At 42.0% G+C, this 12,724-nt stretch overlaps 1 protein-coding gene across 1 annotated transcript in view; it reads left to right on the forward strand.

Annotated features, from left to right (window-relative positions):
• The window catches only part of rnf17 (ring finger protein 17), a gene marked incomplete at both ends in the record, with an annotated part of 37,979 nt that overhangs the window by 14,777 nt on the left and 10,478 nt on the right, over positions 1 to 12,724 (forward strand). Inside the window, 12 exons of the mRNA XM_080450847.1 lie at positions 455 to 490; positions 2,244 to 2,354; positions 3,833 to 3,991; positions 4,726 to 4,897; positions 5,038 to 5,182; positions 6,783 to 6,970; positions 7,204 to 7,339; positions 8,462 to 8,621; positions 9,276 to 9,391; positions 9,568 to 9,685; positions 10,097 to 10,214; positions 11,164 to 11,430. Of these exons, the coding sequence (XP_080306973.1) occupies positions 455 to 490; positions 2,244 to 2,354; positions 3,833 to 3,991; positions 4,726 to 4,897; positions 5,038 to 5,182; positions 6,783 to 6,970; positions 7,204 to 7,339; positions 8,462 to 8,621; positions 9,276 to 9,391; positions 9,568 to 9,685; positions 10,097 to 10,214; positions 11,164 to 11,430 (1,726 nt within the window). The remainder of the gene's footprint in view (positions 1 to 454; positions 491 to 2,243; positions 2,355 to 3,832; positions 3,992 to 4,725; positions 4,898 to 5,037; positions 5,183 to 6,782; positions 6,971 to 7,203; positions 7,340 to 8,461; positions 8,622 to 9,275; positions 9,392 to 9,567; positions 9,686 to 10,096; positions 10,215 to 11,163; positions 11,431 to 12,724) is intronic.

Below are 12,724 nucleotides of genomic sequence, written 5' to 3' on the forward strand. Positions count from 1 at the left end.
GAGCGACGGCGGGTGGGATCTCCGGATACGGATATTTCCATATCCGGTTGTGCTACAATGAAATGTGTCACTGCGAGGGAGGCCTACAATGAAATGTGAACCTGCGAAAAAGAAAAGAAAAAAAAGACCACTTCGCGAAGATCTACGCGACTGGCACGCTGCGCAATTATTTAGGTTCGCGTAGATCTACGCGATTGGCACGCAATGTGTTAACGTTTTAATTACATTTAGTTGACATTTGGAAGCTTTCAGCTATCTGAATGGCACTGGTAAAGAGTACATTGCAGTAGGAGAAGGATATGACCTGAAAGTTACAATATTGCAAGGTGCATGGTTCCCTTGTGTGATGTTTACAAATGTTTTGCATATTTGCATCACATTTATGTAATGGAGCTGGTGTGCAATGGCCTTAAAGATGATATGAGCTCAAATGTATGTCTTTAATTTCCTCCAGATTCTTCTCGTTTGGCTGGACGTGAAGATGTGAAAGGTAAGAGTAAGAACTCTGATCATGTATAAGACCTTTTTGGGCTGGTTTAAAAGCGGCTCTTCATGGCCGTGTTTCCATCATAAAAATGAATATACTCCCTCAAATACATTTCTTATTCTCTGTTACCTCTTTCCCCTCCATCAATTTTTTTCAAGGATCTTGATTCTATGTTTAGGAAATTTATTTGGAGTGGGAAAACTCCTAGGATCAGCTTTTACACCCTTTCTCGTAATAAAAAAACGCTGGTGGCCTCTCCCTACCTAACTTTAAATATTATTTTTGGGCGATCCAAGTGAGAGCGATCAATATCTGGCTGGACTCCTCATCAGATACATCTTGGCGAGTGTTAGAAAATGCTTTATCCTCTCCAATCAGGATTCAGGACTTAATTGCATATGGGCCCAATCATTGCCAATACACTATCCATCTGACGCTGCATAATGAAACGGTTGTCTATCAATTGTAATTTCCATGTGCTCTCTCCCATTTGGCACAATAATGCTCTTCTTTCAGGATCTATACCGTTTTCTTTCCCACAATGGTCAAAAAAAGTTCTAGGCGATATTATTTTTAACAATCAATGTCGCCGGTCTTTTCAGGACTTGAAGGATATTCTCTTCCAGGCTCCTCATGGTTCTTCTATCTTAAGCTTCGCACTAGTCTCAGAACTTGGGGGATGCAGCTTTACCCCAACACCCTTTGGTAACAATTGTTACAACCAAGATCAAAATAGTATCCTCAATATATGATTAACTTATTTCTGTTAATACTAAACCACTCTTAGTTACAAATAGTTGGGAAAGGATCTTCCAGTCTTTGATTGGAATTGGCCTTCTGTTTGGAATATTATCTTCTCCTCATCTAAAAATACAGCTCACCAGATTATTCATTATAAATGTATACATAAATTCTACTTTACGCCTGAGCGTAGATTTAAATGTAAATTGGTGGATTCTGATTAATGTACTATTTGTTCTTCTGTTAAAGGAAACTATTTACATATGTTTTGGTATTGCCCCTCTATTAAATGTCTTTGGATTAAGGAGATAGTTGTAACTATTATTGGTAAAGCTCTTCCCAGCTGCCCTGCCCTTTTTCTTATTTGGTTATAACCCAAATATTTTGTTAACATTTCAGGACAAGACAAACACATACTATTAGCCGCCTCAACTGCCGCTAAGAAAACAATGATCAAAAACTGGTTTGAACTGGTTAAATGCCTTTTTAAAAACATTTTCAAATAGTTCAACTAGCCGATCTACATAGACATGTTGTGAGCTTGTAGATTGACTATTTGAACTATTTGAAAATGTTTTTAAAAATAGTAAAAAATTGCAAAGAAGTTTAGAGCTAATGGGTAAGGCACTGGTGAAAATATGGCCCTAACCCTAGAATGAAAATGCAAAAAATGGCAAAGAGAGGCACAATTAGAAGTACTAGACCATACCCGTGGGGGATATGCGCACATGATTTGGCAACCCGGGAGCCAGCGAACACAAACGCTAATAAACTGCTGATATTTAGGGAAAGCGGAAAAATGGGCTTCGCTGTTCCGTGCACACGGTATTGGTCAATGGCTGTGTGCAAATTCGGATCAATTGCTCCAGCCACTGAAGAGAACCGAGCAGAAGAGATTTTGGCCTCACCACCCACACAGAGCTTTGTCGAATTATAGGAGGATTAATCACCGTACAAACATTCAATGGTTGATAGCTACTGTGTCAGACGTGGATCCCTCTGCTCCTTATTGCAGTTCCCCCAACCACTCCCACACTCGCTGGACCTGAGCTGGCCAGTAACGAATGGAAAACAAAAGGGGAAAAGAAAGTGGACATAACGCCTACGCCTGTCAAGTATCTGACAGGTATGGAGGAAATGAAACTCTTGGAGAGGGAGAGGGAGAGGGGGAGAGGGAGAGGGAGGGAGGGAGAGGGGGAGAGGGAGAGAAAGGGTTTCTTCCAGTGTATTCCCACACGGATAGTCGGGTAGATTTGGTTGGAGACTAATTTAAACGAAAAATATATATTTTTGTGTCCATTGTTTAATTATTCCGTCTTTTGGTAGTTTTTAATTCAATGAAGGAGCTCTGCAAATATGCTGCTACAACAATTGATAACCTAGATCCCATAACCCAGTGGGACCGTCACATTGTAAAATGGGTAGTTAATTGTCTGAAAATGTAACTAAATTAATTGCATCAATGTAGACGTCTTGATGCAGGTATTAAATGGGCTATTTACTGTAGCATTAGTCTTAGTGTAAGTCTTACTGACTGTAGATTGACTTGAATGATTATTTTCTTAGATATAGATGTGTATATGTCACAGGGTGAATGGAGAACCAGGTAGATTGAAGACAGAGCGCTCGTTTTTAGGCACGGGGCTTCGGGGCGAGGCGGGGCTTTTCGAGATAGGGTTTATTAGCGAGGCTCGCGAGGAGGAGGAGGAGAAGGAGGACGTGGCACTGCGAGGCGGGGGTTTATTACGTGAGGCGAGGAGGAGCTCCTCCTCGTGAAATAAACTGTCCTCCTTCTGAGAAGGAGGACGGTTTATTTCGCGAGGAGGAGCTCCTCCTCGCGAAATAAACCGTCCTCCTCCTCCGAGGAGGAGAAGGAGAACGCGGAGAGGCGGGGCTTTGATGTGCCGACGCGGACCATGTCTTTTGTTGTTCCCCCCCACATAGCAACCAGGAAGCTACGCTAGGGGAACGCTGAACACGCGTGCACACGCACACGCTTGTCCACGACGGAGGCGCGCCGACAAGTGGAGCTTGAGGCCGAGGAAGCGCGCCCTCGCGCCTCCAGGCGCGAGTGCCCGCGCTGACCGGCCGATGCTCCACTTGTCGACTCAGCGCCGTTTGAGTTGTAAACCGATAGGGACAGAATAGTTCTTTTCATGGATCACTGTGTGTGTGTGTGTGTGTGTGTGTGTGTGTGTCAGGGAGAAAGTAAAACAAAAGCCAGAACACAATAAAAGTATCTTAACAGTCCTGCTTTCAATAAACCAAAAAAAGCATGAGCGCGTGTGTGTGTGTGTGTGTGTGTGTGTGTGTGTGTGTGTGTGACTGTGTGTGTGTGGTCGCAGCCATATGTTTGTGCACAAGCCTGGCTTGTGGCTCCCTCTAGTGTTGCTTCTACAGAATTGCTGGGTGGGTGGTAAAAACGAACGCGCCTTCTTCAATCTACCTGGTTCTCCATTCACCCTGTAACATATACACACACACACACACACACACAAATACACACACACACACACACACATCTGCTCTGATGAATCCAAATTCTTTACATAAATAATACATCATTCTATCATGTTCTATTTGTCTTCCTTCCCGTTCTTCCAGAGCGCCAGTTGGTGCAGGTCATCCATGTGGTCCACCCGAACCATTTCTACGTCCGCTACTTCGCTGAGAGGAAGCAGACCAGTCTGCTGTGCAGTAAGATCTACGACAACTGTTGTGGAGACAGGGGGCTTTTCTCTCCTAGTGACACAATTAAGACTGGTATGTACGTGTGTGAGTTCTATCATTGTGGGGATGGAATGTCCCCTAACTAACACAGTGGTTCCCAAATGGTGTGCCATGAGACATGTCCAGGTGTGCCTTGGGATTTTGTGACCACAACACATTATTATTGCAATATGTACAACTTTACAATGTTATTATTTAAAATACTGTATAAATGTAACCACTTTCAATCTGCTTTCTTTATTGTAGGTGAACGTTTGTTTTCATTATGTATATGGGCATAAAAGGGACAAGGACTGATAGATATTGAGATCTCCATATATGGGCATATCAGCATGCCCATATACGGGCATATACTGATGACATCAGGGATATCCATAAATTAGTATAATCAAATCAGTCGGATTGGTGGTGCGATGAACTCTAGATCTGAGGGCTGTGTGGTTGCCTCTAGTTTTCATAAATCGCTGAATTGGCTTGTGAGCTTGTAGATCGTCTATATTTTGATAAGTGGTTAAACGTTTTATTTTTTTGCACAGATATGAATGCAGGTGTGACTTGAGGTTTTGACTTGACTTGACTTGACTGGAAAACGTTCCAAAAAAACATTCACAAAATCCATACCCTAGCAGACAGAATGACATCCAAAGTGAGGACCTTTGCTAATCTTGCCTGTGTTAATGTAGTCAAAGGAAGGTCCTCACATATTCAGTCATACAAATGTGTTTATGTAAGAAGGACAGAAACTGAATGAACATGCGTGTGTCCAGGTGGTGTGGTGTTTGTGAAAGCCAAGGACCGCACTTGGTGTCGAGCTATGGTATCGGAGATAATCCAGAGAGGTACTCGGGAAATGGTGACCTCGTGCCCTGTCACACAGGTCTTCCACCTCAGACTCTTCCTCACGGACTATGGCTTCACCAAGCGCATCGGATTAGTGATGTACGCACACGCACACAGACACACACACTATACACAAACATTATACACAACACAGTATTATACCTTGTACAAGTCTCTTAACCTCTAACATCAAAACTTTTTCTTCTCAACTGCTTGATCCCCACCACTACATCACTAAGTGAGGAGGGGATGTCTGATGAGTCCGCAGTGAGGGCTGTTAATGAGCAGATGAGGAAGGTGGAAGACTGGCTGCTGGCGGAGCTGAGACACTGGGCTCCACAAGCCATCAAATGCTCCCTGAAGGACCTGGTCCCTGTTGACCTGGTAGGAACACTGACACAAAGGGTGCAACGGTTAATCAATTCAGTTGATTATTTTAGAAAAATATTGATTTGAATAAAATGTATTTTTAAAATTATTAAAATAAAATGGCAATTCTCTACAAGCTCGATGCGTTGTGACCTTAACACATTGCCTGCCAAGGACGTAAGCATATGTCCTTTTTTTTTTTTTTTTTTATATTTTTTGGGGCTTTTTCTGCCTTTTTGTAGAAAGGATTGTAGGCTGACAGGAAATGGGGAGAGAGATGGGGGGGGGGATGCGCCTGGACCTCTACGCCAGCGGGCGCCCCTGCATACGTCCTTTTAAATAAAACACTTAGGAATGATCCCTTGAAGCTGAGAGAAGGAATGGACGGATGTGACGTCATCCCAAAAAAAACGTCACCTCCGGTCCACTCCAATATCAGGTTTTGTAGAAAAACATACCTAGCTCGGATTTCTCCTTTTTTTTGGTGATGAAAACAAGCCTTATTCAACGGGCGATGGCAAAGATTTTTTTTCTCCAGTGGATAGAGGAGACACTTTTTGTTTACTTCCGTGTTAGACTGCCCCAACGCTCCTGATTTCGTGTATAGAGGGGCGGGTGTAAAGAGCCGGCGAGAGACTGCGGCTGATCCCATTGGTTCACCGATCTGTCCGTCAACCCCCGCCCCGTTAACACAACATTACGAGCGACGCCCACTGCACTCTGGTTGGTTGGGAAGTGAAACACTTCCTTATACCTAGTACACCGACGCGCTGGGCCAGGCTTTTATTTTTTAGCAACACTAAACAATAAAAGCCTGGAGATCGAGGCTACTTCCGTGTCTACAACGTGGCTTCCACGGCTCTCCAAAGATCGTCAATTTAAGGTAAAAAACGCTGGCATGGGGATAATTTTTTTTTTTACTGAATTTTTATCCCACGATTTTGTAACCCCATTTTTTTACACCCAGTGCCAATTGTCTATGTAATCCTGGGCACTACCTTTCCTCTGCCAACCTAGGGAGGCCAGGGCCGAGCTCATGCCTCCTTCAATGCATGAGAGCCTACTGACCACCTTGTCACCTGACGGGAGAGTTTCCCTGGTTAGACGTAGCGCGTGGAAGGAACATGTATTCCAACCAGTTCCCTTCCCCTCCATCAGGCGCCCCGGCTGGCCAGGGGGAGGCAGTATAGTGACCAGGATTACTGCATGTTTTTGTGAGGGTACCTACCCTAGGGAACACGGGGAGAACATGCAAACTCCACACAAAAAAAACTATGTTTTAATCTCAGGCAGTCAATGTGTTAAAGATCGGCTATTTTTGCGATGTTTTTTGCAACGATTTGTTACTATATTTATAAGATAAATATATATATATCTATCAATAGAAATTCATCCTTCTTTCAAAACATTTCACATTTTTGTGATGTTTGAGTTGATGTACATTTTGTGTGCACACATATGGGCTACACAGCCACAACTACAGTATTTGCTTCCAAGTTTATTTTTTTCTGTTAGGTATAACTTCAAGTCTGGTATGGTGGTGTATTTTTAAGAGGCAATTTTCACAAAGCCGCTACATCAGGTGGTGGACCATTTATTTTGTGTGTGTTCCCAGACTAGAGGCTGGAGTAAGGAGGCTCGCGGGGAGTTCCGTCATGTGATGGGCTCAGCGGTGGTGGAGATGAAGGTGTATGGACATGATGGAGACCGTCTGCTGGTTGACCTCATGAAGGATCCCATGGACAAAGCCAGCGACATGCCCATCTCTGTTAGAGACTACCTGATCTTCATCGAATTGGCCAGGTATCGGCTTTTCTCTTTTTGTTGAGAATTTGTATATTTTGTTTAGAATTATTTTCTTTTATGAGATGCTGTTGCAAAGCATTCTAGGAGCAGTATACATCAATTTCTTCATGTGTTCAACTTTTCACTGCTGCTGGTTTGAACTTTGGTGAAAGATTAAGCAGACCCATTTTAGCTTGTTCATGTGCTTACATTGTGATGCGAGCTGTTTTTAGAAAGTCACTCTTCCCTAGGTTCTACACTCCACTACCGTCCTCCACGACTAGGAGTCCTCTGCTGTACTACCCTTGTAACAACCCAAAGGTCGGCACAGAATACAACGCGGTGGTCCCTCATGTTAACAGCCCCTCAGACTTCTACATACAACTGGTACCACACACACACACACACACACACACACACACACACACACACACACACACAGTGCACCACTGTTGGTGTACTACACACATACAGTGGACACATACAGTGGACACATTACTCATACACACGTAAACGCATTAACAGCCTTTCTATTAGGGGTGAACTGATGCTGATACCGGTATCAGCGCAATACCAGGCTATACCAAGGGACTGCTCACAGCAAGCGCTATACACTATAAATATATAAATTTGTTTGAAAATTGTCAGACACCACAACTATAACAAAGACAATGGTGAACGATATAGTTGGTTATAGTTGGAGTGCTTGGTGTGAACGACCCTCAAATAAATAGTCAACCCCTAGGAGAGAGAAATCATAAATATGTGACTTGAAAGTTAATATGCTATGCATTAACAGTGTTGCTGTGGTCTCTGGTGTGTTACACAGTGTGGGCACACACCGATAACACAGTATTATTTTAAACACACACACGTCTCTGTCTGCACCTGGGCTGTTGCACTGCTCACAGCAGGGTACCAGATTAGGGGTAGAAAGAAGGCTCTAAACAAATCACATCAATGGATGATGGCACACAATGAATTAAAGTAGGCTAAGCATGGCACGGTGTTGAATTGCATTTATTAATTGTTGGGGAAACCGTAACAACTTGTCATTTAGAGTTTGCGGGAGTCTCCTTCTCTAAATTCTCTTTATTTATGGCCATGGCCATAAAATACAAAATGATTGTTCAAATAAATCTGTTATGTCTAAAGTCTACCTTTTTCTCATTGGATGGCCTGTCTAGTTATAAACATTTCTCAAGCTTCTTACTGTTATGGACTATGATTATATGGTCAATTAAAAATATTAAACTGTTTTGGGTCTCTAAAATATCAAGAACTGAACAGTGGATTTGGAGAATTGTTACTCCCTTCCTAAAAATAGCAGTATTACGTAAAATGCTATTAATCGGCAAGTAATCAATCATTCTTGATCATGAAAGTGTTATCCGTGCATCCCTTCTCTTTGTCGTCCACATCCAGCTGACTGTAGAAGAAATATATTGACCCTCTTCTCCCTCCCATCTCCATCTCTCGCTTTTCTGTCCCTCTCGCTCTTCTTCCCAGGTTGATAGCATGGAGTTCTTGTTGCTGTCAAATAAGCTGAACGAGTTCTATTCCAGCTTGCCTGAAGGTGGAGACGATCTAGAGCTTTACTGCCCTTTTCTCCAGCAGGCCTGTGTGGCACGATACAACGACAACAGCTGGTACAGAGCCAAGGTCATAGGTAAGGGCACTTGTGTGTTTGCGTTGGCCCCATCTTTGACCTCACCCGTCGTCACTGTAACTTGGGACTCTGTCACATACAGTAGCGTTGCCATTCAGCCTTGGGAAATGCTGGTCGAAGACGGGTATTTGTGACCTATTTTCCAACCCATCGTGAATTTGAGGGTATTGACATTTTCTTACAGATGTCTGTAGTTACAGGGTGGTAAAATGATACTCCGCTGTGAAACAATCGTTTCAGATCAGGTCTTTTAACTGCCCATGTAGAATTTCGCACGGAAGCACACTCTGATCAGCAGCAGTGTCAAGGCGGCAAGAAAGCGCGTGCCTCCGTGTTTTTAAAAATTCGGACATTCTGTGCAGGCTGTCAAAATACCTGATTTAGACCGTTGTTTCACAGCAGAATATCATTTTAGATTTTACCAACCCGTTTGACTACCCCTATAAGCCCGGCACCACCAGTCTTGGATGGCAATGCTATGAGACAGATTTACAACTTTGACATTTTTGTGTCAGTCTAAAATTTTAACAATCTTGCACATCGGTAGTAGTCAGTTGCATTTCACAAATGGTCCTTGCCAATACAGTAGCACAATCATTATATACTGTGTGTGTGTGTGTGTGTGTGTGTGTGTGTGTGTCTGTGTGTTTTTAGGTCATCCCGGTGGCAGAAAGGTGGAAGTGATGTTTGTGGATTTTGGCAACAAAGACATCCTTTCTGTCAGCGACTTGAGGAAAATCAAGGATGAGTTCTTCGCCCTCCCTATCATGGTCAGATAAAAGTTCTTTTTTTTTTGTTTATCTGCAATGAAATCTAAAAAACACCTAGAGTTGTGCAGAGAGTTCGGTGTGTTGGGTCACATCACATGTAGTTCTTGACGACATTCTGTAATTCTGTAAGCGGAGCCCAGGTCTAATGCATCGCTTTATCTCTCTGTGCCCTGCAGGCTATCCAGTGTTGTCTGTCTAATGTGCTTCCTCATGATGGAGACGCCTGGAATGAAACCACTAATAAAAGATTTGTTAGTCTCACTTTCCAGAAACCAGTCACTGTGGTGGCCACAGGTACTGTGTGTGTGTGTGTGTGTGTGTGTATTTCCATGCCTGTCATTTCTAGTCACTTCCATACATGGCACCACGTGTGTGATATAAGCATCTTGTTGTGTCGGGCATCTCTGTATTTCAACATCGTATATGTTTTTGCAAATGAATGCCCTATTTTGTCGTTTAGGTGTGTCGTGGCAATTTAGCAAAATAGACTATCTACAAGCCCACAGCACATTGCGATGCAACAAGTTGAGCTTGTAGATCAGCCATTTTTGCTATGTTGGAAAAGTTTTGAAAGTGGTTAAGTCTGTCTGTGGGATTTATAAATATTTAACCAATGAAAAGTATTAATGGCTTGTGACTAAATAACAAGGTTTCCACTCGACAGCAACGATGTGTAACTTCTTTCACTAACTGTCCCCCATGTAGGCAAGGTTTCCAGATCCGAGCCATTGCCAGTCACTCTGTATGAGAGTTCCCTCGATGGACCGCAGACCAACCTCAATGAATTGCTGATCACTGAGGAGCTGGCCTGCTTCAGCAAGAGGTAAGACGGTCATTTGTAGGTCCTGCACTTTGTTTTACACCTTTTCACCTCAGTGGTTCTCAAAGTGGGGTTCCGGGGGACCCCCAGGGGCCCTTGAGGGGGTTCCAGGGGGTCCCCAGTAAAAGTAGTTAATATAGCACCTAAATCATTTTAATCACTTTAACCCTATTTTATACATTGGCTATTCAAAAATAGCTGATCTACAAGCTCAACACGATGCAATGGGTTCTGAACTATTGTAAGTGCATAAACATTATATTTTATGTAACTTTAACGTTATATATTGTAAACATATAAACCAAAACAATGAATGGTATGTGTGTGTGTGTATATATATATATATATATATATATATATATATATATATATTGTATGTACTTTTCCTTGTATACTTGTCCAAAGGATCTGAAAATAAAGCCGAACTGAAAATCTTTTTTTTTTTATGTGGAATAATTTGGTGATTTTATTTTTTCTGGTTATTAATACCAGTAATAAATATAAATGATATACTATGGCCAAAAAAGGCCATATACTGTGTGTTCAATGATATTACAGAGAAAATGGCTAATCTTACAACACATCATGGTCATTAGTCAACATTCCAAAAAAAAGATTTAATGCGTGAACTATTTTCAAGCGCTTAATCTGAATGAATGGAAACGATTATGCAAATAATTACATAAAATAATATATATTTATAGTATACAAAATATATGCAAAATAATTGCAATGTCACTGTTAACATTTTAATGTAATTAAAAAAAAGTAATGTTTTAAATGTATAAACCCCATTTAGTTTATTATAGTTTATTATAGCCATGTTCTTATAAGCACAATCACCACTATAGGACTATCATACTAGTTTCCATTCCACCCACCACCTTTTCTCATCTGCCTTTCCTCTCTTTCCTGCCTGCTCCACACTCTCCCTGTCCGACCCGCTGTACAGTGTCGGAGCCAAAGACACAGAGCCTTGTGCTGAGGCTCCACCAGTGTGGGACCCTCCACTGGAGGGCCTCATAGCTTCTGAGCAGGAGTCCTTTCCCGGCAGCGCTAGCGCCTCAGACCAAGGAAGCCAGACTCTGGACACTGTGGATTTCCAGCCCAATCTAGAGCTCCCTGCCTTCCTCGACAAGCTGAAAGTCAGGGTCACCCATGTCAACTCTCCTGGGAGCTTCTACGTCCAGCTCACCCATAACAATAACCAGCTCAAAAGGTGAGTGGTATGGAAAGTCTCCAATAGGACTGGGCCATACTGAAAGTATTGTTGCCTTGAAATAATTAAACAGTAATTTTGAGAAATAATCATTACATGTGTACATGATAACCAAACAAGTTATGGGCATTATAGCAGTTTTTAATTCTAAAACTGGATATGTTTTGTCTAGTTAAAATCAATAGTGTAAAATCAATAGCACAGCCACCAAGGAATGGAATAGTCTAACCCCATCCCTCAAAAAATGCAGTTCGCTGGGCCCATTCAAAACAGCCCTAAAAACTCATCTTTCTGGAGGCCTAAAGAGGAGCTAGTACCAGTTTCCCTGTAGACAGACGACCCCCCCCTCCCCTTTTTTTGTACATTTTTTTTTTTTTCTAATGCTTTTTTTGTATATAATTTTTTATTTTCTCATGCCTTTTTTGTACATAGTGGTATATATTTTTTCCTCTGTATTCTTATGTTGACTTTTGAACTGTTTGGTTGCTACTATATATGTCTATGAAATTAATTCAAGGACCCCAACGGAAACAAGCCGCAAGGACTTTTTTGGCCGGACCTTTTAGACAAAAGCATTATAAATGTAACTGTGTTGTTTTACATTCTTTTGCCTAATGAAAATTTCAATCAATCAATCAAATAGTGTGGTCAAATTTGACAAAACCTAAAAAAGAAGACCGACAGATCCCCAGTAAAACATTTCTAAGGTCTCTGGCAAACAATTCACAATAATTTACATTTCCTGTACAACACGCATTCATGGTCATACTAGCCAATCTGTTAGAAGTCTGACAGTAGCCTAATGTAACTTGTAAGACGCTCTGGCCGGCAGCTGAATAAAATGTCCTTTACCAGTGCCATCCGATGGTGAAATATCCACTGCCAAATTGTAAACGATGTACGTGATCTTCAGTGGTTGTTATGTTTCTCCGGTTGGAGAATTTCAAGTACAAATTCCAACGCAAATTACCTACCACAGTATTGTAAAGATGGGGGCTGTCCTCTAATCACATGATGGAATGCTAAATAATATTCTTGTTCCTTGTGCCCCTACTAATGGCTTACATTTTGTAATAGGCACAGAGATGGTTTATTATTCAGTAAGGTGAAAAGCGAGAGAAAAGAGGCGATAGAGGGGCTGACGTACAACAGCTACCACAAAATGGTTTCAAACCCATGACATTATGACTAGACTGCACGTATGTATGAGTATGTGCACTAACTAGCTATACAACGCTGGACACTAATAGTGATATATTGTGATATGAGGGAGGAGTTGGGATTTAGGGATTTT

Source organism: Gymnoscopelus braueri (assembly GCF_963280865.1).
Source record: "Gymnoscopelus braueri genome assembly, chromosome: 15".
In the NCBI taxonomy this organism is placed as follows: domain Eukaryota; kingdom Metazoa; phylum Chordata; class Actinopteri; order Myctophiformes; family Myctophidae; genus Gymnoscopelus; species Gymnoscopelus braueri.